Below are 22,772 nucleotides of genomic sequence, written 5' to 3'. Positions count from 1 at the left end.
ACAAAATCCTTCTTGTTATTCAGTTTGATATTCAAATCCGTTCTATATTCAATATAAAACCCGAAAACGAATGTCAAACGAAAATCGAAATGATCAATCTCCTGTTTGATATTCAGTTAGATATTCAAATCCATTCTATATTCAATATATAACCTGGAAACGAATGTCAAACGTATATCGAACAGGAAAAAATCCTACTTGATATTCAGTTTAATATCCAAATCCATTTTATAGTCAATATATAACACGGAAACGAATGTCAAACGAATATCGAACAAAAAAATCCTGTTTGATATTCATTTTGATATTCAAATCAATTCTATATTCAATATATAAACCGGAAGCAAATATCAAACGAATATCGAACAGAAAGAGACAACCGTTTGATATTCATTTAGTGTTTACATTCTTAAAAGTAGGCAGAAATGAATATCAAACGAATATCAAACGGTAAAAATTTACCGTTTGATATTCAGTTTGATATTGAAAAGGTGGAATGTCGAATATCGAACATCGAATATCCAACGTACTTGATCTCGGTGTCATATTGCTCTAAATATGAAAACAAAGTAATTTAAATGTGAAAAATGTTCATATTTGTTGAATATGGATAATCGTGAACACATTTTCCTTGTTCCAGGAGAATAACAATACCAAAATTACATAAAACATTGGTAAAAGTACTCTTTTTTAAATAATTAAGCTATGTTAACTAATACGATACAATCTTATGAGTCTAACAAAAATAACATTGCATTGTTGATATGAAATATGTCCATTTTATTACACATGGTACATTAAAACTGGGGAAACGAGAAACAGAAAGCTATTGTAGTTCGAAAAACTTTTCCAGGACAATTTCGGAAGGCCCTTCAAATTTTGGCAGTATTCCACTATATGTACACATAATGTACGATTGTTTGAAACCAATTATTTTCCACATGAATTGGTTCCTGATTTTTTTTTTCTTTTTTTGTTTTGTTTTGTTTTTTTTTCTTTTTTTTTTTCTTTTTTCGTTTTTTTTTTTTTTGTTGTTTTTTTTTTATGTAAAAGGAACGTTACAGTGATTTCGGCAAATAAAACGAAATTACAACGGTATTCCGTAAAATTGATCTACCATAGGGGCTATTTTTATCATCCAATCAGATATACAGAACCGTTGTACAAAGACTGTTGCACGATACACACGAAAGGCACACGCATGGAATGGGAACGTTACACGTTTCAGGAAGTGTAAGATCATGATTTCGATTTTAATTTATTGTCTAAACTGTATAATACATCTCAGCAGCATGTATTTGTTTTTCATTTTGAAAAGAAGTAGACTCAAGTTTGAACAAGTGAGTGTTTCTGTTTTGTATCATTTCAGCTCAATTTAGTATACTTACAGAATCAATTGACTCCACCAGGAATGAAAAAAAAACAAACCACTATACAAAATGATTCGTTACGTGTTCTCTTGCTTCTGTTTTCAGACTTATCGTCACATAGTAAAGGGTGTTGCTCTGTGGTGTATATCATCTGTGATAGAACTTTTGGCAAACTTATAGGTTGAATTTACATCCAAAGAATAACATTTAAAAATTTTCTGTTAAAAACATTTGCATGGATATACTGATTATAATCATAAAATGAACAACTTCATTTTTATAAGTTTTGTTTTTCTATATTGTCAAGGTAAGGATTTAGATCTAAACAAATTATTGGGATTGTTATACAATATATGATACTTTTTTGTAAACAAACTATATACACGGCTTAAAACGTAGCTATTAGGATATAATTACTTGGAACACAAGTCGGATAGATTTTTATTTTCCTGTTTCATTTCTGAAAATGTTTCAAATTTATTTAAATTTTATCATTTTTGTTTTTTGTTTTTTCGGTTTTGTTGTTGTTACTACGAGTCTCAGATATATTTATTTTACAACGAAATATAACTTAGACAGAATATGATAATTTATAAACTAACAATTTGGAGAATGAAATTTTGCAATCAAAAATGCGTTTCCGTTATTTATGCTCCATTTTAAGGCAGAAAGACAAACATTACTTAAATGCCAGAATCTTTTAAAGGATGAAATGTTGATAACAAATGTATAATTTAATAATTATTATTGTTGAAGAGTAACCTGAATTTCTTATGATCTCTGCTGGGAACGGCTCGTGATCCTATACTTTTTTTATCTTTTTTTTTATTTTTAATTATTTTTTGTATTATTAGCGATTTCCTATATATCTGCATTGGTAAAAGAGTAATCAAGGGAACCAAGGTTACAGCGGTAATTAAAAGAATGTAATCCAGGGACAAAGACCAGACATGGAAAACAGACATACACAACAAAGAACATAAAGTAACTAAAATCATACATATAAAGTAACAAAAGCAAATGAACAACTCGGACTCCACCAAAAACTGGGAGCAATGACCAGGTGAAGCGGTAGGGTAACCTTCCTCTGCTTTTCTAAAAACACCCGTAGAGTGGCTCATAAAAAAGTCAAGACCGGGGTAGACAAACGAGGAAAGGAAAACTATGACCCGTTGAATAAATCAGTTTTCGTGGTGCTGATGGATACACCATAACGACCCACGAGTTCATGATGACGACCATAAAACTTCTGTATTGATGACTTCAATCTTGTAGCAACATAACCCTGTTCCAGAAGACTATTTGTTAGTGTTAGAGTTCTAGCGCGATACAAAAAGTCTGCGTAGTTTCGGCAAGCTCTGGCATAACGTATGAGTTATATTAACACTCCATACGCATGTGCTGAAGGGATGTTGCCACAGATGAAAGGAAAGTTGACAATTTTGAACGAAAAGTCATCCTGTTTGTCGTAAAGTTTGGTCAATAGTTTTCCTTTACCATCGATTTATATTGATTGATTGATTGATTGATTGATTGACTGTTTGGGTTTAACGCCCGAGCAGCAGTATTTCAGCTTTGTTCAGCCGATGAACATAAAGTGGATGAAATGAACATGAAATGAAAAATGGGATGGGACACAAGGAAAATGAGGTCGAGAAATTTTGATTGCCACTGGAAACAGGGAGAGTTGGGTAGGGTCGGGCAATTTAGCCTCCTGTGGCGGGGCCAAATGGTTCCTACTCCGTAAGAATACATCTGTAAGCTTCTTAAACGTGCGAGGAACGTGGCATCTTTCCCAACACGGTGCATCACTATGGTTTGCGGTCAGGTTTTCCGCATTATAGCCTGACAACCCCAGCATGTAACACGCCACGGGTACCCCATTCAACCACCTGGGCAGACAACCCAGACAATACGTCATCTATATAGCGGAAACTGACATCAAAGGATCTAGCCTAACGATATTTTTTCTTTCGGATCAGATCAGCTATAAAGTCAGCCTCATAAGAGTGAAAAAATAGGTCAGCAAGTAAAGGAGCACAATATGTTCCCATTGGAATGCCGACAGTTTGTTGAAAAACACGTCCACCACACTGAACAAATATGTTGTCGATAAAAAATTCCATCATTTTTTAAACATCTTCTGTATATTTGGAAGATGATTTGGAATTAGTTCTTACAAAGTATGAGGAATCTCTACCAAGAACTATATATTTGTATCTAGGTGTACCATTTTTTACTGTGAAAAATCATAGGCTTTAGTGCTATTATATTCATATTATAGTCTTGAGCTGATTGTCTCTAAAAGATTTTTCGAATTTTTCAGGATCCACATTGAATTAATACCACTACGTGAGTAACAAGTGTTGTGGTAGGACTGCAGACCCTCTTTGACAGTTGTGAGTATAGAAGTTAAAAGTTCTTAAAGAGTTTTGGTGGTACATGTTGCAGGTCCAGCTATGAAACGTTGTTTGTATGGATTCTTGTGGAGTTTTGCTGACAAAAACAATGTTGTTTTGGCCTTTGTCTGCTGGTACGACAACATATTTGTCATGTATAGTATATGTATGTTTTTGCTACATCGGGGTCTTTGAAAACCGATGTAGCCTTTGGTACTCATTGCCTACTTAAAACTTTTATTCGTATCAGAATTAAAGACCTGACGGCCTTTAACCACTCTGACAGAGAATCAATGTCTTTTTTGTTCCCGTTTTATCCATTTTCTAATAAATCTTTTGCTTGCTTAAAAGTAATATATACTCCTTAATACCTGTGATTTATCATATAAATTTTTAAAATGTTGTGTTAAATATAAAATAGCTATCTCCATCAAACTTTGATATAAGGTGAGTTTTCATACTGTTTAATTTCGTACAAAAAAGCAATAGTTCATATAGATATACATATATACCAGTAATAAATAAGACGATACAAAGTTAAATTTAGAAATATATATATAGTTTTACTCTAAAATTTTTTTAACAGTGTATATATGTGAAACAAACCACAAAAGATCCGTTAATTCATTTTTTTTTCAAAGAATGTTCCGAAAAGAATCCAATAAAAATCCATCGTGTTAGTTTTCTGTCGGGTCATCGACTTCGCCGTGAATCAATAAAGAATTCAAACTGTTAGGTGAAAATATGTGGGCTACTGCAATAGATAAACAGTTTGCCAACTTAAAAAGGTAAACAAACCCAGAATTGTATGTCATTGTTAATTCAAAAATCAGCTTCAAGAGTATGAATGGTACGGAATGAAAACACACATGCTGACATCGCAAACCATTTTCATATAATAAGAATAACAGTATAAAGACTGATGACGCATGTGACGTAAACTGGCTGAAAAACAATGCCACAGACACTGAAGATTTAATATCGTCATGATCGTGGGATACACCTTCTGCGCATGTGCAACTGCATTTGAATGCGGATAATATGACTCGAGGAATGTCTAATTGTCAATACAACATTTGAAAAGTCACCTGAAGATGCAAATTTTCCTTATTTAGTTTGTAAAAGTACTATTGTTTTTTTGTTTTTGTTTGTTTGTTTTTTTTTTTTTTGTTTTTTTTTTTGTTTTTTTTTGTTTTTGTTTTTTTTTTATTTGTTTGTTTGTTTCTTTTGTTTTGTTTTGTTATGTTTTTTTGGAAGGGGGTTTTGATTTTTTATGTCCAAAACTGTCAAAGACGAGAGGTCTTTGTTGCAGTATCAAGAAGTTAAACACTCTTTCTTCCAATAAGAATGTAGTATTGTTTCTTTTATTGACTGGTATATTTGCGTTGCATCGATTCATAGTTTGGTCGTCTGCACTGACTCCGGGTCTTTGATTTTTTTAAGTCAAAACTTCTTACCAATGGAACCCTCCATCGTTTATCAGTAACTGGTTGTATATCCAAGGGGTCGCTTCAAGTGATATTATTGTGCCACATCCACTCAATGAGGTCCCAGTTAAAGTTGACGTGCAAATTAAAATCGTCAAGGATGGAGAGGATTACATTTTCACCGGAACCGGAACAGCACAAAGGGATGACGATGTAAATTTACCTTATGGTGGTTTGGTTTACGTCTATGATGCTACAAATGTAATACTATACCCTCCTGCAGACGGAATAAAATCACAAATTCATCCTGGAGTAGCCTATACAGGTATTTTTCTTTTCATGCTATTTAAGAAATAAATCACGGAAACTACATCGAGCGGGTAAAATAATACTGCATAAATGGTCAGCCCATGGTAAAACAATGATAAAATGGAGTTTCCGGGATTCATGTCGATTCTAGTAGGACAAACACGCTATTTTTTATCATTTTAGAGACCTACTACGGTTACCTTAGACCCATCATATTTGTCCATATTTGGCTATACACTTAATTATGTCGGTTGTACGGAAGCCCGTTAGTACCATGTGAAGCTCTTTTTTTATCTTGTTATAACAACTTAACTAATTTGTTATATCATCTTACTGACTTGTTATATCAACTTAGCTAACTTGTCATATCAACTTAGCTAACTTGTTATATCAACTTAGTACATGTATATGAACAATTTAAACGGCCACATCCCAAAACAATTGCATTAAAATGGACCGAGAAAGGATATGCCGCTTTTATTTTGACCTTGGATTTAGATGTTCTGAAATATTAGAGTTTTTAGCACATCATCATATTACTATAAGTTAGCTAAGTTGATATATCAAGTTAGCTAAGTTGATATAACAAGTTAGCTAAGTTGATATAACAATTTAGCTAGGTTGATATAACAAGCTAGCTAAGTTGATATAACAAGTTAGTTAAGTTGTTCTAACAAGATAACAAAAGAGCTTCACATGGTACTAACGGGCTTCCGTACAGTTGAAATGGACGCCAGTGAAACTTTGCTTTGTATTTTTAATAATAAAGTGAATGGCAAATTAAGTAGAACGATATTAGATTTTGCAAAAGTCGTTTGCATTATAATGTCACAGTGTTCACACATAGACAGGTTCAATTTTTCATTCATTGACGATTGTTATTGTTTGGTTTCATACATGATGGCGCACGTGGCACGTGGCGAGTGCTACCGAGTATGTGTGTGAGTGATTTTTCGGAATATGATATAACCTTTTTTCTAAAATATAGCGTTTAATATCTTTATTAAATATGATCTTGATGTTCATTCACGCTACTGAAATGAATGAAAACAGCTGATACTCATCGGAATGTTACGTGTGTGTGTTTACATGATTTAGTTGGACAGTAATTTACACACAGACAAGCCACGACCAATAAGTCGCGTGCTGCTCATATAGCAATCGGAAATCGACCACTGTTGTGGTATCAAAGCTTGTTAAGGACGTCATATTAGAAAATATGTCAAAAGTGAATTCTATCGTCAATCAACTGTTTTGTATTGATCTACATGGAACTATATGCTTGCGTTCATTATACATACGCTGTGTAGACGTAGTGGTACAACGCGATATCTATTTCATTTTGAATTTACACGACTCGAAAACATTATTCGTAAGATTAAAAAAATAGTTTTAGTAACTTGTTTTATTACAATTATAAACAAATTTCAAACACTGTTCATCTAATTTACCTGATATAATTTTTCTTTCATCGTATGTACTTTTAGAAAAGTAGGAAAATAGGCATCCGCTCTGCTAGAAAAACCTGATCATTTTCCAGTTTGGGGTCGCTGAATAGTAGTTTTTTATATGTTCATTTTCATTTTATATCTGGAATGTTTTCGTCTTTCATCAGTGTTAATTTCTTATATTGTCTATGATATTCATTTCATTGCAGCCAAGCTGGCTCATAAGTTTATTTAAATATTCGTACTATTTTACAAAGCATTACTCTATATTAATATTGGTGATTATTTTTTCACTCACATCATACTGTAAAACTCATGTAGTTTAAATAAGTGCAAACGCGATCCATTTCTACTACTTAAGTACAGTTAACAAACAATTTGATTAATGTTAAGGATCAACGACTGACTACAATGGTCCGTCCTCTGCACGAGGCTGGTATGATGCAGCTCACGCTAGAATTCGTGCATGGAAACAAAGTGATTTCCCTGCTCCTTTGTTCAGTTTGAATATACCCATAAGCGGTAAGAAGGTTTTTTTAAATGTCATGATATTTTTTATTCAATATAAAAATGCTAAAGCTCTATATTACGGCTGATTTACATTGTTACAACATGTATTATGAATGCAATTTTAGTACATTTCACATGCAATAAACACGCAAAATGATGCCCGGGCAAATATTATTCAGTAGAGTTTGGTTCAACGTACTTCTTTGTTATATAATATTATATTTACAAATGCAATAATTGTAATTAAAAATTTACAATAATGTAGTTCATCTTAAACGCTTATCTTTTAAAGAAAAAAGAAAAAAAACTACTGTTTCCAAGATTGAATACACTAGAAAACTTGGTATTTGACTTCTAATGTCGCTCAATTATACCTTAAAGTAACAAACATATTGTTATGTGGTTGAAATAGATGCTGCAGGAGACAGCTTTAAACAAGTACTGCATGGTAGTTCGTTGTTACCAGACCTAGTCATAGCTCAGGTGCAGTTGGACACTGGATATATTTCAGAAGGACAAGGTACTTATTGTTATGTCATAAAAAACGTAATGTATTACAAAAAAAACTATATAATTAAACATTTGTGAGGTAAACAGATCACTATTACAGGGAATCATTTCTTTATAGCGGTAATCAAAAGAATGTAATCCAAGGACAAAGATCAGACATGGAAAACAGACATACACAACAAAGAACATAAAGTAACTAAAATCATACATACAAAGTAACAAAAGTAAATGAGCAACTCGGATTCCACTTACAACTGGGAGCATGGACCAGGTGCACCGGTAGGGTAAGCGTCCTCTGCTTTTCTAAAAACACCCGCCGAGTTGCTCATAAAAAGTCAAGTCCGGGGTAGACAAACGAGAAAAGGAAAACTATGACCCGTTGAATAAATCAGTTTTCATGGTGCTGATGGATACAACATAACGATCCACGAGTTCATGATGACGACTATAAAACTTCTGTAGTGATGACTTCAATCTTGTAGCAACATAACCCTGTTCCAGAAGACTATTTGTTAGTGTTAGAGTTCTAGCGCGATACAAAAAGTCTGCGTAGTTTCGGCAAGCTCTGGCATAACGTATGAGTTGTGATATGAACACTCCATACGCAGGAGCCGAAGGGATGTTGCCACAGATGAAAGGAAAGTTGACAATTCTGAATGAAAAGTCATCACGTTTGTCGTAAAGTTTGGTCAATAGTTTTCCTTTACCATCGATTTCTAAGTGTAGGTCAAGATATGATGTTTGATATTTTCGGTGGTTTTTACTTTTCTGCGATTTAATCTAAGATTTAATATTAAGCCTGAATTCCTGAAAAATATGATGATATTTGTTAACATATAATTTCTTGATTTATTCGTCAAAAGTTTTTATCGGTTGCGTGCGTGATAGAGACTGCTTCATATTAAAGTTTTTGGTTTTATTCAGCCGGGTATCAAAACTACGATATCCCGCACTCGAAAGACAATATGATTCCAATATATTTTTTTATGCTCCAACGCCAATACAGATCTTTCACTACCTCTCCGATTTTGAAGTTATTTAGGAATTGCGTTAGATATATGTGATATAAACTGAATATTTCATTTCAACATCTGTATTAAATGCCATATCAACTCGATACTTCTATATCATCCCGCAGGACTACTGGCTAGAGGGGTGATATATGTATATGTATATTTGTGAGGCGGACAAAAACTCTAGTTTTGCAAGTATTTCAACAATGCACAAAACGTGATCAAATACAAAATCGATTCAGTTTTTACATTCTCATATATCGCTTTCTTTATGTCACTTTCGATCCGGCGTAATAAAGTACAACAAACAGATTTTTTTATGCTACAACTTTCTATTTTAACATATATTCTTTTTTTCTCTTTCCCGTTACTATGTATACATTTGTATATAACGACAATAAATATTCAAATCTTGAAATGTAACTTTTTAAATAGTTTTATTCATCATTGTATGTTATTGTTTCAACCGAAACATTTCATCTCCATCTTTGTTTTTTTTTTTTTTTTTATCACGTTCTGTACATTGCCTTAGGGCCATAGATCGTCCTTGCAAAAACAGACAGTGGGTGGCATATAGTTTTTTATTTACTGCAACCTTTTAAGATATCTTAATTATTGAGAAATTATTGGAATCCACTGAAAAGATGAGATAGCTCTAATATCTAGTGAAAAATTTGGTAGCAAAAGTCATTTTTTTCAGCCATTCATAGTCGAGTAGAAAAATCTTGATTTTTTTACACACATGTGGTAAAACTAATACATTGGAACAAAAATTCAGAGTGATAAAATTTACTTTGCACCACCCATATCATAGAGACTGCCTGAACTCTAGTTTCTTGGCCTTTATTTTCATTTTCGTCCATCAAAATGACAGTTAATATTTTGGTATCTTTACACCAAAGTAAATCTCTTTTATAAAATTCTATCTTTTTTTGTCAAATAGGTAACATTTTTCAAGAAGAAACCGCAACTGACGTTACCCTGTTTGGTGGTGTGGTATTCGGATACGATTCAAAGGCTGTCAAGTTGTGGGTGCCTTATGATAGTGGGAAGAAAATGGCTTATAATGGTATATGAAGGACTATAAAATAGTATTATTTCATGTCTATTAACTGGATAAATAATCTAATCTAACACAGTTCAAGATCATATATCATGTTTGCTCAAAATGTGTATATAAGATGTATATACGTGTCTTTAAGGGTACGAGTTCTAGTCTCCGGAACGACCAAATATATATATATATGTCTGATCGTGTTGGGTTTTTATTGACACATATACACATTCAAAATTAATTTAACTACTTCTCATGTAGCTTTTTTCACCGTCGTGAAAATCTGAATTTTAAGTCACGTATATCATTACCCATTATTTCATTTAACTTCAAAAGAATAAATAAGGAGAAGAATATGGAAACAGGAAATATATATATACTAGTTAACTAAAGAATTAATGCTTCAGGTTTGCGAAAAACAAAATACAGATTTGTAATTTTTCACGTAAAGTAAAACAAAATCAACGTCTTATACAGTGTTTGGGCCTAATAAAAACAGATCAATATGATTTTCCGGAATTTCAGTGAGCGAAATGAAAAAGCGAAATTTGCCGACGTACTTAAGTTAAAGCGATCATGTATTCCTCGGGTCGTATTTTCTGAATTCACTGTATGGTTTCGCAAGCTTTAACTGCGAGTTGTGATATAACTATGTCTTACGGTGCCTTGACCGCCTATTTTCATATTTATATATGTACCACATAAAACTGATTTTCCTCATCAGGGTGCGTCATCCAACGTCGATCATTTCCTACTATTTGTTGATGGTAATTTTGGAATTACAGCAGCTTAAATCTTGGTTTGCTTTCCACTTATTACAATGGCCAATTGTTTATAGTATCCCTACTTTTAAAGTAAAATGTTAATTCTTAAATTCGGTGACTAGACGGAAAAGTAGCATCATTTTTATCGTATCCGTTACGGAACATGTTTCAATTGACGTATCAAAAGATGCATTGGTCTGTTACCGAAATACACTACTAAAGAAGGTGCAAATTGAACAAAAAATAGATAATGACAAATTTAACTTTGTATCGTTTATTTTCTTGATCCGTGACTAGTGTACATATGCATTGCTGTTAAAGGTGCAGTGTTTGTTCACGGTGATGGTTTGGGAATAAATCAGTTCCACAGAGACTCTGCAACTGTTGTTCTGAAGGGATATCAGCTAGATAAAGCTTTTCAATCCAAATTTAGCGCAGGGCATGGTTTAACGAGTCCTGGAACAATAAACTTTGGAGATACTTACAGCATTGATACAGCATTAGTAATGGTTCAGGTATTTCAGAAAACACGTATCGTATATGTTTGGATTAAAGTGCCTTGCTTAAAAAGTATAAACAAAATATAGGAGACCAAATAAGCTATTTTGCACACCCTTTTTCGGACCCATAACTAGGAGGGAGCCTATGTAGGCGGATGTAGGATTTCGGTATAAATGCACTCTTTTCTTATAGAGTTTTGAATAAAACAATGCAATCTTGAAACAATTACACAATACGCATATGCTAGGTAATGTATACGTTCTGTTTGGTCGGTAAAAATGTAATTGTTAACAGAAATGATTTATTACATGAAGAACTTTAGACTTTACGAGACCCTTAGGAGTAATTAAATGAAATCATCAAAAACCTAAGAAAATAAACATATTTGGATCAAGGATTTTTAAACTACTGTAAACGTATTAATTTTTGCGATTGCTAATTTTAGCGGATTCTGTAAAGTGAACATATTCGTGGGTATAATTTGTTTTTGCGGTTTTGGTAAATGATTGCAGTTTTTCAGTGCTAATAATTGATTTCCAGGGTACTTTTATGTAAACCATCAAAATATCAAATATTAGAACACCGTGTACAATTTTCGACAAACGCAATGCATTTTCATTCCATATTGTTAACTTTCCTTTCATTTTTTGGCAACATTCCTTCAGAACCTGCGTATGCAATTTTCATATCACAACTCATAAGTTATGCCAGAGCTTGCTTTAACTAAGCAGACTTTTTGTACCTGGCTAGACTTCTTACAATTAAGCTTCTTGAACAGGGTTATGTTGTCATCACTACAGAAGTTTAAAGGTCATCAGCATGACTTCGTTGTTCGTTACGGTGTATCTACCTGCACCACGAGAATCGAATTGTTCAACGTGTTTTAGTTTTTCTTTCCTCTTTCGTCTACCCGGACTTGACTTTTTTAACATCTAGATGGGTGATTCTGCGAAACCAGAAGACGATTGCCCTACCGGTACACATGGTCCATGCTGCAAGTTTTTAATGGTGTTCGAGTTTCACATTTACTTTTACTTTCTTTTTACTATAACCTTGGTTCCATTGATTGTTCTTCCACATGTCATTTTGGTTATTTCATATTATTTGTTGTTTGAGTCTGTTTTCCCTCTCTAGTCTTTATCCGTGGATTAATTTCTTAAGCTTTCCGCTAGAATCTTGTTTCTATTGATTACTCTTCAATTCAATCAAACGACGTAAGAAAACTTCAAAGAATGTTTCTAACATATAAATACAACAAAAGAATTATTTTATTTTATTTCTTGTTTTTGTTTTTGTTTTGTTTTGTTTTTGTTTTGTTTTTGTTTTTTGTTTTTGTTTTTGTTTTTTTAATTTTTCTTGTTGTTGTTGTTCCACTATCAAGTAATATTCTGTGTAAAAATCGAACAGTTATCCTAAAAATGCATGTATTACTGTTTTTAGGGTCAGAAATTCAAAGAATATATTATGTAGAATGCACTGCCATTTTTCATCTAACGGATATTTCTTTCTTTACCTCAATCGCTCGGTTGTAATTTTATTAGATCAACAATCATGTACAAACATTGTCAAATTCGTTTTTTTATCACAAAATGGGGCTCTATTTCTCTTTTGACATGAGAATACTAACGCATTGATTTAGGTTGATCAAGTTCCTTTTTGGAAAATGTATTAAAACGGTGTATCCAATGATTTAGAACTATACAAAGCAATGTTATTTTGTAAATTCATTCATGAATATCGTCTTTCTTAACCCTTTGTTAACCAAAAGATGGACCTGCTTTCAGAACAAAAATATAAAAACTAGGTTATTAAACACTATAAAAAAAAGAAAACTTAAATGCCATGATGGTTTACTTAAACAAAATATTCTTATTCATTTTACATACATTCTCTTTATCACACCAACACGCGGCACTACAAGTTCTAAAGGTTCCTATAAGTTCTAAATTAAAGGTTCGTAGAGACATGTGTTAAACACAGCAGATACTATCAACGTTCATTCTTTCTAATAACAATATGCAACCTCTGCCAACGCTGACGTCAATACCTACGTCGATGTCGACAAACACAATATTGCGTTGGAATTTATTTGCAACGTTCTCGACACTACACGTATTTTGTTTTGTGTGTATTTAAAGGTAAAGGAAGACATTGATGGTCCAAGTAACGCGGGGATGATATTCAATGGGGTGGGATCAGCAATGACAAGGGATACGATTTACAGTGGAGTTGTCTATGTGTATACCAATGAAAGTGCCTTACTATATACTCCCTCTGAATGTAACCCGAAAGGGTATATGGTTTACATAGGAGATCGTTGGGGAAATGGCCAATATACATCTAAAGCAAAAACTGCGGAGGTTATAGTAACCGTTTTTTCAGGTACAATGAAATGATATTTTTTTCGGTTTTTGTTAGCATGTAGTTTTGGCCTATTAGTACAATCATCAAATGTCTTTTTTTTCATTTGCAGATAACTATGATTAACAATAAAATGCATTAGGATATATTAGCATTATACATTTCTTCAAAATATAGTTTTTGTAAATTCCGCTCTTTATAAGTTGTGGTCTATATTTGACGCATCATACTTTATATGAAATGAGTAATTGCTGTAAACGTATATAATGTTTCAGGTTGCTCATTATCATATATTTATTTTTTTAATATAATGAATCAATATCGGTTGCAATTATTTTGCGTTGACATGTCTACCACAAAAAAAAATATTGAAACTTACTAGACGACTGTTTTGTTTGCAAAAAATAGAAACAAATTTTCAATCCCCTCTCTAGATTCTCCGGGATCTATTTGCTAAGAAAATAACAAAGAGTGCAATCAATTCTTAACAGTCAATATTTGAAAAACCTCCAAGGTTATATCGACTAAATTAAAAGGGACAATATACATTTACAGATCCGATGTCGGTATCCTGTTCGGGCACTGTTCTTTCTACGACTACTTTTCCAACCGTGTCAACTACAGTTCAGAATGGTATTTTATTACACAATAGCATTGAAATAGGAGTTGTAAGCTGCATTCTACATGTATAATTGATTTGATCCGGAACTCCTGATAAAAAACACATTCAAAACCGAAGACTAATTTGTATTTATATCAGATTGCCAAACGACGTCTGATTTTAATAATGCCCGAGGATTTCGAAAGTCTGTGTCTGCAGCGGTTGGTAAGGGAGGACATGAACGTCTGTCGCCGAGTGGAGCTCGGCTGCCAGGAACATCAACATGATGTATAGTTATCGAGATTTATGGAGTCAATATAAGACCGGTTTAATCTGTAAGAGGCTGAAGTTATGCACCAACCATTTTATACTGAGGGCTGGGATTATTTTGTTTTAAATTGTTTCATATTTTACTCAGCCATGGACAGTTTTTTAAATTAACATAACATCACAGCTCCCCTCCCCATCGAAAAGAAAACGGTCTGTGCCCGAACAAACACTTTTTTTATAATTAGTGAAAAAGATACAAAAATACTTAGCTTTATATGGGAATTTCCCTTCCTGTCAGACTGAAATCAGGCTGTCAGTGCTTCCAAGCTATAATGACTTTTTTTCGCACAAAATGCCGATTGAGGACTTTGTCTTCTATTACCATTTTCAATTTAGTTAAGTTGAGCATCATATCTTATATCTAGTTTACGAATTATCGTTACATATATAAAAAGATATCTTCTGAATTATATAAGATATCTACGAATTGGAATAAACACACATATATATATATATAAACAACGTCTCAGAATGTGACGACTCTATTCACTACATTGCTCTGCTCCATCGGATCAAATTGATACAGGGAAGATAACGTTAACTTATAGAAGGATCTGAAAAATTCCCAACGATGTTAGAACTGTCAAATTTGCGATGCAAATTTTTGGTCGTTCCCTCCACGGGACTCGAACTCGTACCGCTGTGACATCTATGGCAACACCGCCTGCACTGTCCAACGCCCTAGACCACTCGGCCAGCTAGGCTATAAAATATAGCTTTCGCTGGCCGGGTCATTCCTCCTCGTAGGATTAATCTGGGGCTTTGACTTAGTACACGATGTATGGTAGTACGGGACATTTCATCTAGGTGTTATTATGTAGGATAGAGGATCAAATTAATGATGCATGTCACAACAAATCAATATTATACAACGTCTCAGAATGTGACGACTCTATTCGCTACACTGCTCCATCGGATTAAATTGATACAGGGAAGATAACGTAAACTTATAGAAGGGTCTGAAAAATTCCCAACGATGTTAGAACTGTCAAATTTGCGAAGCAAATTTTTGGTCGTTCCCTCCGCGGGACTCGAACTCGTACCGCTGTGACATCTATGGCAACACCGCCTGCACTAAGTCCAACGCCCTAGACCACTCGGCCAGCTAGGCTATAAAATATAGCTTTCGCTGGCCGGGTCATTCCTCCTCGTAGGATTAATGATTAATATAGTACATGTATATATATATGACGCGCATACATTAATAGTGAGTAAATATTGCCGACATCAGCAAGCACCATGAACTTTACCATACGTGTATCGTCTGTGAAAGACTAACAGGAGTAGTCAAGGACATTAAAACCCCAAACAATCAAAATGGGTGTAGGTCGGGTGAGAATTTTCTTTTGAATAAGCACATTTTCAATTATATTACAGCAGTAGGCGAAATCAATTTATTTGAAAATCTGTCTTTTCAAATAATACGGGAAATATAGAATTATTTTTTTAAATATTTTTTTCAATGAATGAGTTAAAAATATTTCATCAACACTATAAATATCCCATTCCCCCCTTTCAAACTGGTCGATGACTTAGTAGCACCATACTTAACAAGTGTTTGCCCTTATTAACATAATTCTTAGTATTATTCGATCTGATTTATTAGTGCAAATACCGGAAATATTACAGTTCTCAACGGATGATGGGAATTATTTACACATTTCATGTTACGTGAACAAAAATTAGACGAACTGACAGCATATGTAAATCACCAAAAAAAAACATAATTGCCTTTCCTATCTAAGAAAAATTTTGCTTCGAATTGGATACTAGAAATACATTTTTTTCCGAAAGAGTTTGGGTTCTTTACAACAGTAGATCAGTGGAGGCATGTACATACATGTACGTAGATCCATGTTTTTCCCGAACTGTTTAAAAACACATCATATTAATTCCTTTTTATAAGTTAAATGGACAGAAAAGATCGAAAACTAGCCAAAAGTTTGTTGACACGTAATCTTTACCTGTATATTTTTTTTTATTTTATTCAAGGAAATGTTAAACTTCTCTTTAAGGACAGTCCCTTTTTGTTACTTCCGCGACATAACTTTTTTTTTCGTTGTTATATTGTTGTATCTGAGAACCCTAACTTAAGGAAAATTAAGATTGCAGATGTAATAACCATAGAGCTCACACAGCGAAGCAGTGCTCGCTAGTGGTTAGTACAATATGTTGTTTTTTTTATAATGTTTTGTTATAATCAAATCGCAATATCCACTTCGCAAAAACGAAAAGTAGAGAGAAAGAAAGCACACTCGAAAGTTATTCATAAAACAAAGAATGGACGATCGTGTGTATGAGTATGGAAATATATTTATACCTTGAAAAACAATTAAGGAATGACCGTTATATTTTTTGGTCTATGACGAAAGTCAACCGCTTGGTACACACTAAATAACCTGCGGTTATTTCAAGTTATTAATTTCAGTATAGAAATTCGACGAGTAAATTATTTAAAAAGGTTTAGTTACGTCACAGACATATACAAAATTTGGTTTATGAGATGATGGACTAATTTTTTTCATCCAATCAGAAACCGTGTTATTTTTTTAAATCAGATTATGTTGAATTGTTTCTTATTTGTTATCTGTTTGATTTTTTTACCGACAAGTATAGACACACATCATTCATTCAAAATTCATGTGAATACTCAATTAAGAGAACTGAACGTGATATCTTTAGCGAAAGTTTTTTCTCGACTTGTAGGTGATAGACATGTAAAAATCAAGGGAATATCTACCCTTGCATCGCCATTTATTAAATTGAGTGTGCAAAAACTAGCATGAAAAGCATTTGTCTTGCTTGTTTTTCTTTTTTCAGTGGTGGTAAAATGCACTGATCCCGGTGCAGTGTATAATGGGAACTATTCCTTGACTGGTCTCCAGCAAGGGGATAACGTTAATTATGAATGCTACCCAGGTACTCAACAGCAAGCAGGGAACGCTCTTCGAACGTGCCAGGCAAATGGCACATGGGACGGAATTCCTATAGTTTGCGTGGATATTTTGACTTGTAACAGTAAGTACTTGGCATCTTTTTATATACAATTGTCTTTAAATGTAGGAAGCGTTCTTTCTAGTGCTTGTATTGCACAGGATCATTTCTTTGTACAGTCAATGTAATGATTCCTATATAAAAGCAGTCATGATTCTTAAGATTGCTAAAGATTTTTTATGACAATTTATTACTAGGTAAAGTTGTTTATTGCAATAGGGTTGGCATACAGATATATATATATATATATATATATATATAGAAAGGTCTGAAAAATTCCCAACGATGTTAGAACTGTCAAATTTGCGATGCAAATATTATTTGGTCGTTCCCTTTGCGGGACTCGAAATCATACCGTTGTGACATATATGGCAACACCGTCTGCAAAAAATCCAGCACCCTAGACTACTAGACCAGCTTGGCTATATAAAAATATAGCTTTCGCTGTTCGGTCATTCCTCCTCGTAGGATTAATCTAGGGCTGTAACTAAGTACACGATGTATGGCAGTACGGTACAGCTCATTTAGATGTTATTATGTAGGATAGAGGATCAAATTAATGATGCATGTCACAACAAATCAATATTATACAACGTCGCAATGCATCATTAATTTGATCCTCTATCCTCTAGTCCTGTTAACTTGTTGTTTTTACTAACGAGAAGTTATAGAGTTCATTTTTTTTTTTTTTTTTTTTTTTTTTTTTAGTAAGACGCCTTGTTTTACTTATCTTCAATTATTACGTTGTAATCTATTTTATTTAGTTCGTTATATTATGTTTGTAGATCGCGTTTGTTTCTGTTTTTTTTTTTTACGATCAGACCATGTCCTCAGATTTTGACTATTTATACCACACTGGAGACGCTTTGGTATTTTTGCAGATATTACGATATTTAACAAAAACAAAACTGTTCAAGACTGATTTTTACCGAATTTTTATTCAAGCCACGGGAAACTCAGCTGCCGTATTACACACCCCGGAGTCATTAGCTGGAAGCATCGAACAGACGAAAAAGGATATCAAAATTGAAAAGAAGGAAACAAGCGCATATAAAAGAACTCTGATATCAGTAAAGGATAACAGACCGTCAGCTACTTACATAGGAACAGGAGGTGTTATTGTTTTGTGTGCTTTGGTAATAGCTATGATTACTCCAGATGTATTTACCTTTTTCCGACATTGTCGATTTTTTCCATCTATATATGGACAAAAATAATATACAAACACATGTATAGGTTCTGAAGAAAACGTTGCCATACAATCAACTCAGTAATTAAAAGTTACATTTATATGGGTTACTGATATTGTTACAATTCCTCATGCAATATTTGTCTTTAGATATATGTGTGCATGTATTTTTGAATTTTCCGAACTAAGAGGTCTCTGCTTCGTTGTGTTTTCCTGTCACTAAAGCATTTAAAATCAACAGTATTTATTGATATTTTCTTCTTATATCTATTGCCATATTCATTTCATGGCTGAATCAAGAATGCAAAAAAGTTCCAGACCCAGTAAAACCATAAACTGGAGCTTAATCGACAAGTGAACGAAATGATATTGCAACTTATTGACCCCTTTTATATACATCTAATGGTAATATTTCGTGTCTATACTAAAGATAATAACCTCTAAACATTAAAACAAATGTTACTTATTTCTTAAGCATACATGAAAGTCGATTTAAATAAAGAGGCTAGTGTTCCTACACATTGAACCGTATTCGGGGCAAATATTAATTCAGTTCAAGAATTGGTTATAATGATACGATCAATACCGTATGTTTATTTCTGACTTAAATTTTCGTATTGGTCTTGTCGATCATGAGATTGCGTGAATACAGGTTCTATTCAGGAGTCTGGCAGGTCCGTCACTAACAATTTGTCGTGTAGTTGTTTTGTAAAGTTTTGAAATCTGTTAAAGCATTTTACAAACGTCCATGTTGGTTGTTCAGACCGCGACTTATAGAAAGTTCCTAAAATGGTTAGAATAAACTTCATATTTTTTGTAGTCATTCAGACTATGTGAGTTTCCAATTTCCGATTCGTTCGTTAACAATGATGAGTAAAAAGGAATCCAAAAATGTCCTTTTTGGTTTTACCGGAAAAGCCTTTGTGGCTAGTTTTGTACCTCAATTTAACATGCCGGCACTCCAAAAACCAACTTCATTCATAAATCAGTATGATAATGAATCATTTACAAATAATTTAGATGTTGAGTTTTCAGAAGGAAAAACATTTATTAATTTCAATAGGTAAAATGAAATCTTATGGACCCCATCCTTGTTTATCTTGTACTTTTTACTCATAAGAACCAAACTGTGGTTTGTCAACCCATCCTCTAACAATACAACAATAAAACAAACAATAAATATCGATCAAACTTGGATTTAACTCTTGAGATCGATTCAGGATATAAACATCTTAACAAAAAGAACAACAGACACAAGCTGTTCCTAACTCGAAACTATACTGACTTATTCAGTAAGCTAATTCAAAACATACTAAGTTCACTAAAAAAAGATATCAAAAAAATACATCCGATGGGATTTATAGTCGGCGTCACATAAATAACATACTGTTAAAATTTGAATAAAAATATTTTCTACGACTTTATTGACACCTACCGTCGTTTAAATTGTCTTAAATGACTTGCTCATTCGTTTAGCCAAACGGCTTCTCCCTAAACATTGAATCGTTAAATTCCGGTCAGATTTTAATTCTAGGTGGCAATATTTACATTGTAAAAAGTCGGCCATGTTTACAGTGATCGGGTTGCTAGGAGATGTTGTTTACGTTTAAATGGTTTGTCCAAAAACCGAAGAACCCAGAATGCAATTCGGCGTTATTTCGGATATCTCGGATTTATTTTACGCGAACAACGTATAATACCGAGAAGTTGATCAAGCAGACGATTGTCACCGGAGTTCGACGGGAACTTACGCACTTCGTTTGTAAACAAATCGTCCCGTAAAAACCAACATGGCGGATATTAGTATGGGATTTTCCCGTAAGGATTTGTTACGCATGATTTAAGCTAATAAGCGACTTGTTTTTGAGAAGCTGTTTGGCTAAACGAATGAGCAAGTCATTTAAGACAATTTAAACGACGGTTGGTGTCAATAAAGTCGAAGAAAATATTTTTATTCAAATTTTAACAGTATGTTATTTATGTGACGCCGAGTATAGTGAAAATAGATCATAAAATATTATAAAAAGTAAAAACAATGTCTTCGTGCAAATGCCAAGATAAGTAGCAGAGGCGTTCAGTTGACACATAGTAACTCGGGATTCGTTGATCTTGAACTTTGTGATAGAAATAATAAGCGTTATCGGCATACCACGAATAGAGTACAAATGTACAGAGAGTCAATAAATGTTTAATTTGTTAACATGAGTCAATATTACAGTCAATAAATACTTTATTCAAAGATTTTACAATGATACGGTGAAAATAACATTACTGATATGTTTATTCATATACCTTTCCAGACTACAATGATTATATTTAAACTTTCTATCATTTCCGTAAAAAATAGGTGAAATCCCATTTTTCATTAATGTACGGCAAGTGCAACCAGACTTCAACATAATATCCGAATACCTATGGAAAACTTTTAGTAGAAAATCGGAACTAATTTATGGTATCGAAAGCCTTGACTCAACAATTTACGGATAATACAAAACTTTCCTTCATTGAAGTATACATCCTTGCTACACACACGATTATAATAACTAGTTGAGAATACATACGCCCCATTAAAGAGCCAGAAGGAAGTCCCGTCAAGAAAGGGTAAAATTAACAATTGGAAACGAGAAATTATTTTGAGTTTACCTTGTGATACGGATACCTATAAATAACAAGAGGCTTCCAAGAGCCTGATTCGCTCACCTGGTTAAATTTTGTCTTTCAATGGCAATCAATTTAACAAGAAGTTGCCTAACAATTTTGACTCAAGAAGACTTTGGTAGGATTTATCATAATGACCATTACATAGCTTAACAGATCAAAATGAAAATTTGACCACAGATAGATCTCGTCATGCTGAACACTTTCACTCCATATCAGAATTTGGCAAAACCTAATGGTTTTGGAGATATATGCGATAAACTGCAGTCCTACCCTTATATTCTAATTTTAGTAACGACGGCCATATCTTTTTAAGGATCAAAGAAATAAACATAAGCTTTAAGCAAGACACCCCAAGAAACATTCATACCAGGTTTGGTTCCAATTGGTCAAGTTGTGTAAGAGGAGAAGATTTTTGAAAGAAATAACATTAAAAGTAGCAAACAAACGCCGAAAAGGGGAAATAACTCCAAAATGGCTTGACAGATTAAAATGAAAATTTGACCACAGATAGATCTTATCATGCTACACACTTTGATTTATTCAGAATGTGGTTAAACCGTATGGTTTTGAAGATATATGTGGAAAACTGCAGTCTGACCACTATAATATATTTTAGTAACAGCGGCCATGTGTTTGACGGATCAAAAATCTAAACACAACTTTCGTGTAAGATACCTAAAGAAACATTCATATCAATTTTGGTTCCAATTGGTCAGGTAGTGTCAGAAGAGAAGATTTGTGAAAGAAATACTTTAAAAATGGCAAAAAAAACGTCAAAAAAGGGGAACAACTTTTAAATGGTTAAATAGATTAACATGAAAATTTCATGCTGAACACTTTGAAATTGTCAGAATTTGTTTGAACAAAACCATATGGTTTTGGAGATATATGTAAAAAACTACAGTCTGACCCCTATGTTCTATTTTTAGCAACGGCAGTAATGTTTTTTGACGGATCAAAAATCTATTTTTTTTTTATTTTTTTTTTTTTTTGGCAAATTAAAGAGTAGTCAAGATTCTAGCAGAAATCAAAATGATTTAATCCATGAGCCTAGACCGGAGAGGGAAAACAGACATACACAACGAAGAACATAAAATAACAAATACAAAAAATTCGAAAAAGCAACAAAAGTAAATGTACAAGACTCAAATGCACACAGGGTGCATTGACCATGGCACTAGTAGGGCAAGCATCCTCTGTTTTTCAAGAAACACCAGCCGAGTTGCATTAAGTCAATTCCGGTGTAGACGAAGAAGGAACGGAAAGGAAAACTATGACACGTTGAACAAATTGGTTTTCATAGTTCAAATGGATACACCGTAACAATCCAG

The 22,772-nt window shown here is 33.4% G+C and overlaps 1 protein-coding gene across 1 annotated transcript; it reads left to right on the top strand.

The window, feature by feature from the left end:
- The first annotated feature begins 1,511 nt into the window (after nt 1–1,511).
- LOC148613911 (uncharacterized) lies at nt 1,512–19,013 on the top strand. The gene is made up of 10 exons (XM_088587613.1): nt 1,512–1,677; nt 5,213–5,521; nt 7,347–7,475; nt 7,876–7,983; nt 9,930–10,055; nt 11,126–11,319; nt 13,444–13,687; nt 14,222–14,299; nt 17,418–17,615; nt 18,537–19,013. The coding sequence occupies exons 1-10, from the start codon at nt 1,632–1,634 to the stop codon at nt 18,806–18,808; spliced, it is 1,704 nt and encodes a 567-aa protein (XP_088443739.1). The 5' UTR covers nt 1,512–1,631; the 3' UTR covers nt 18,809–19,013.
- Nucleotides 19,014–22,772: the final 3,759 nt, after the last annotated feature.

This window comes from Perna viridis, chromosome 6 (assembly GCF_037379345.1).
Source record: "Perna viridis isolate PV_CMFRI_1.1 ecotype Kerala chromosome 6, ASM3737934v1, whole genome shotgun sequence".
Lineage (NCBI taxonomy): Eukaryota > Metazoa > Mollusca > Bivalvia > Mytilida > Mytilidae > Perna > Perna viridis.
The sequence above is the reverse complement of the archived record's forward strand: the minus strand, read 5'-3'. Positions and strand labels throughout refer to the sequence as shown.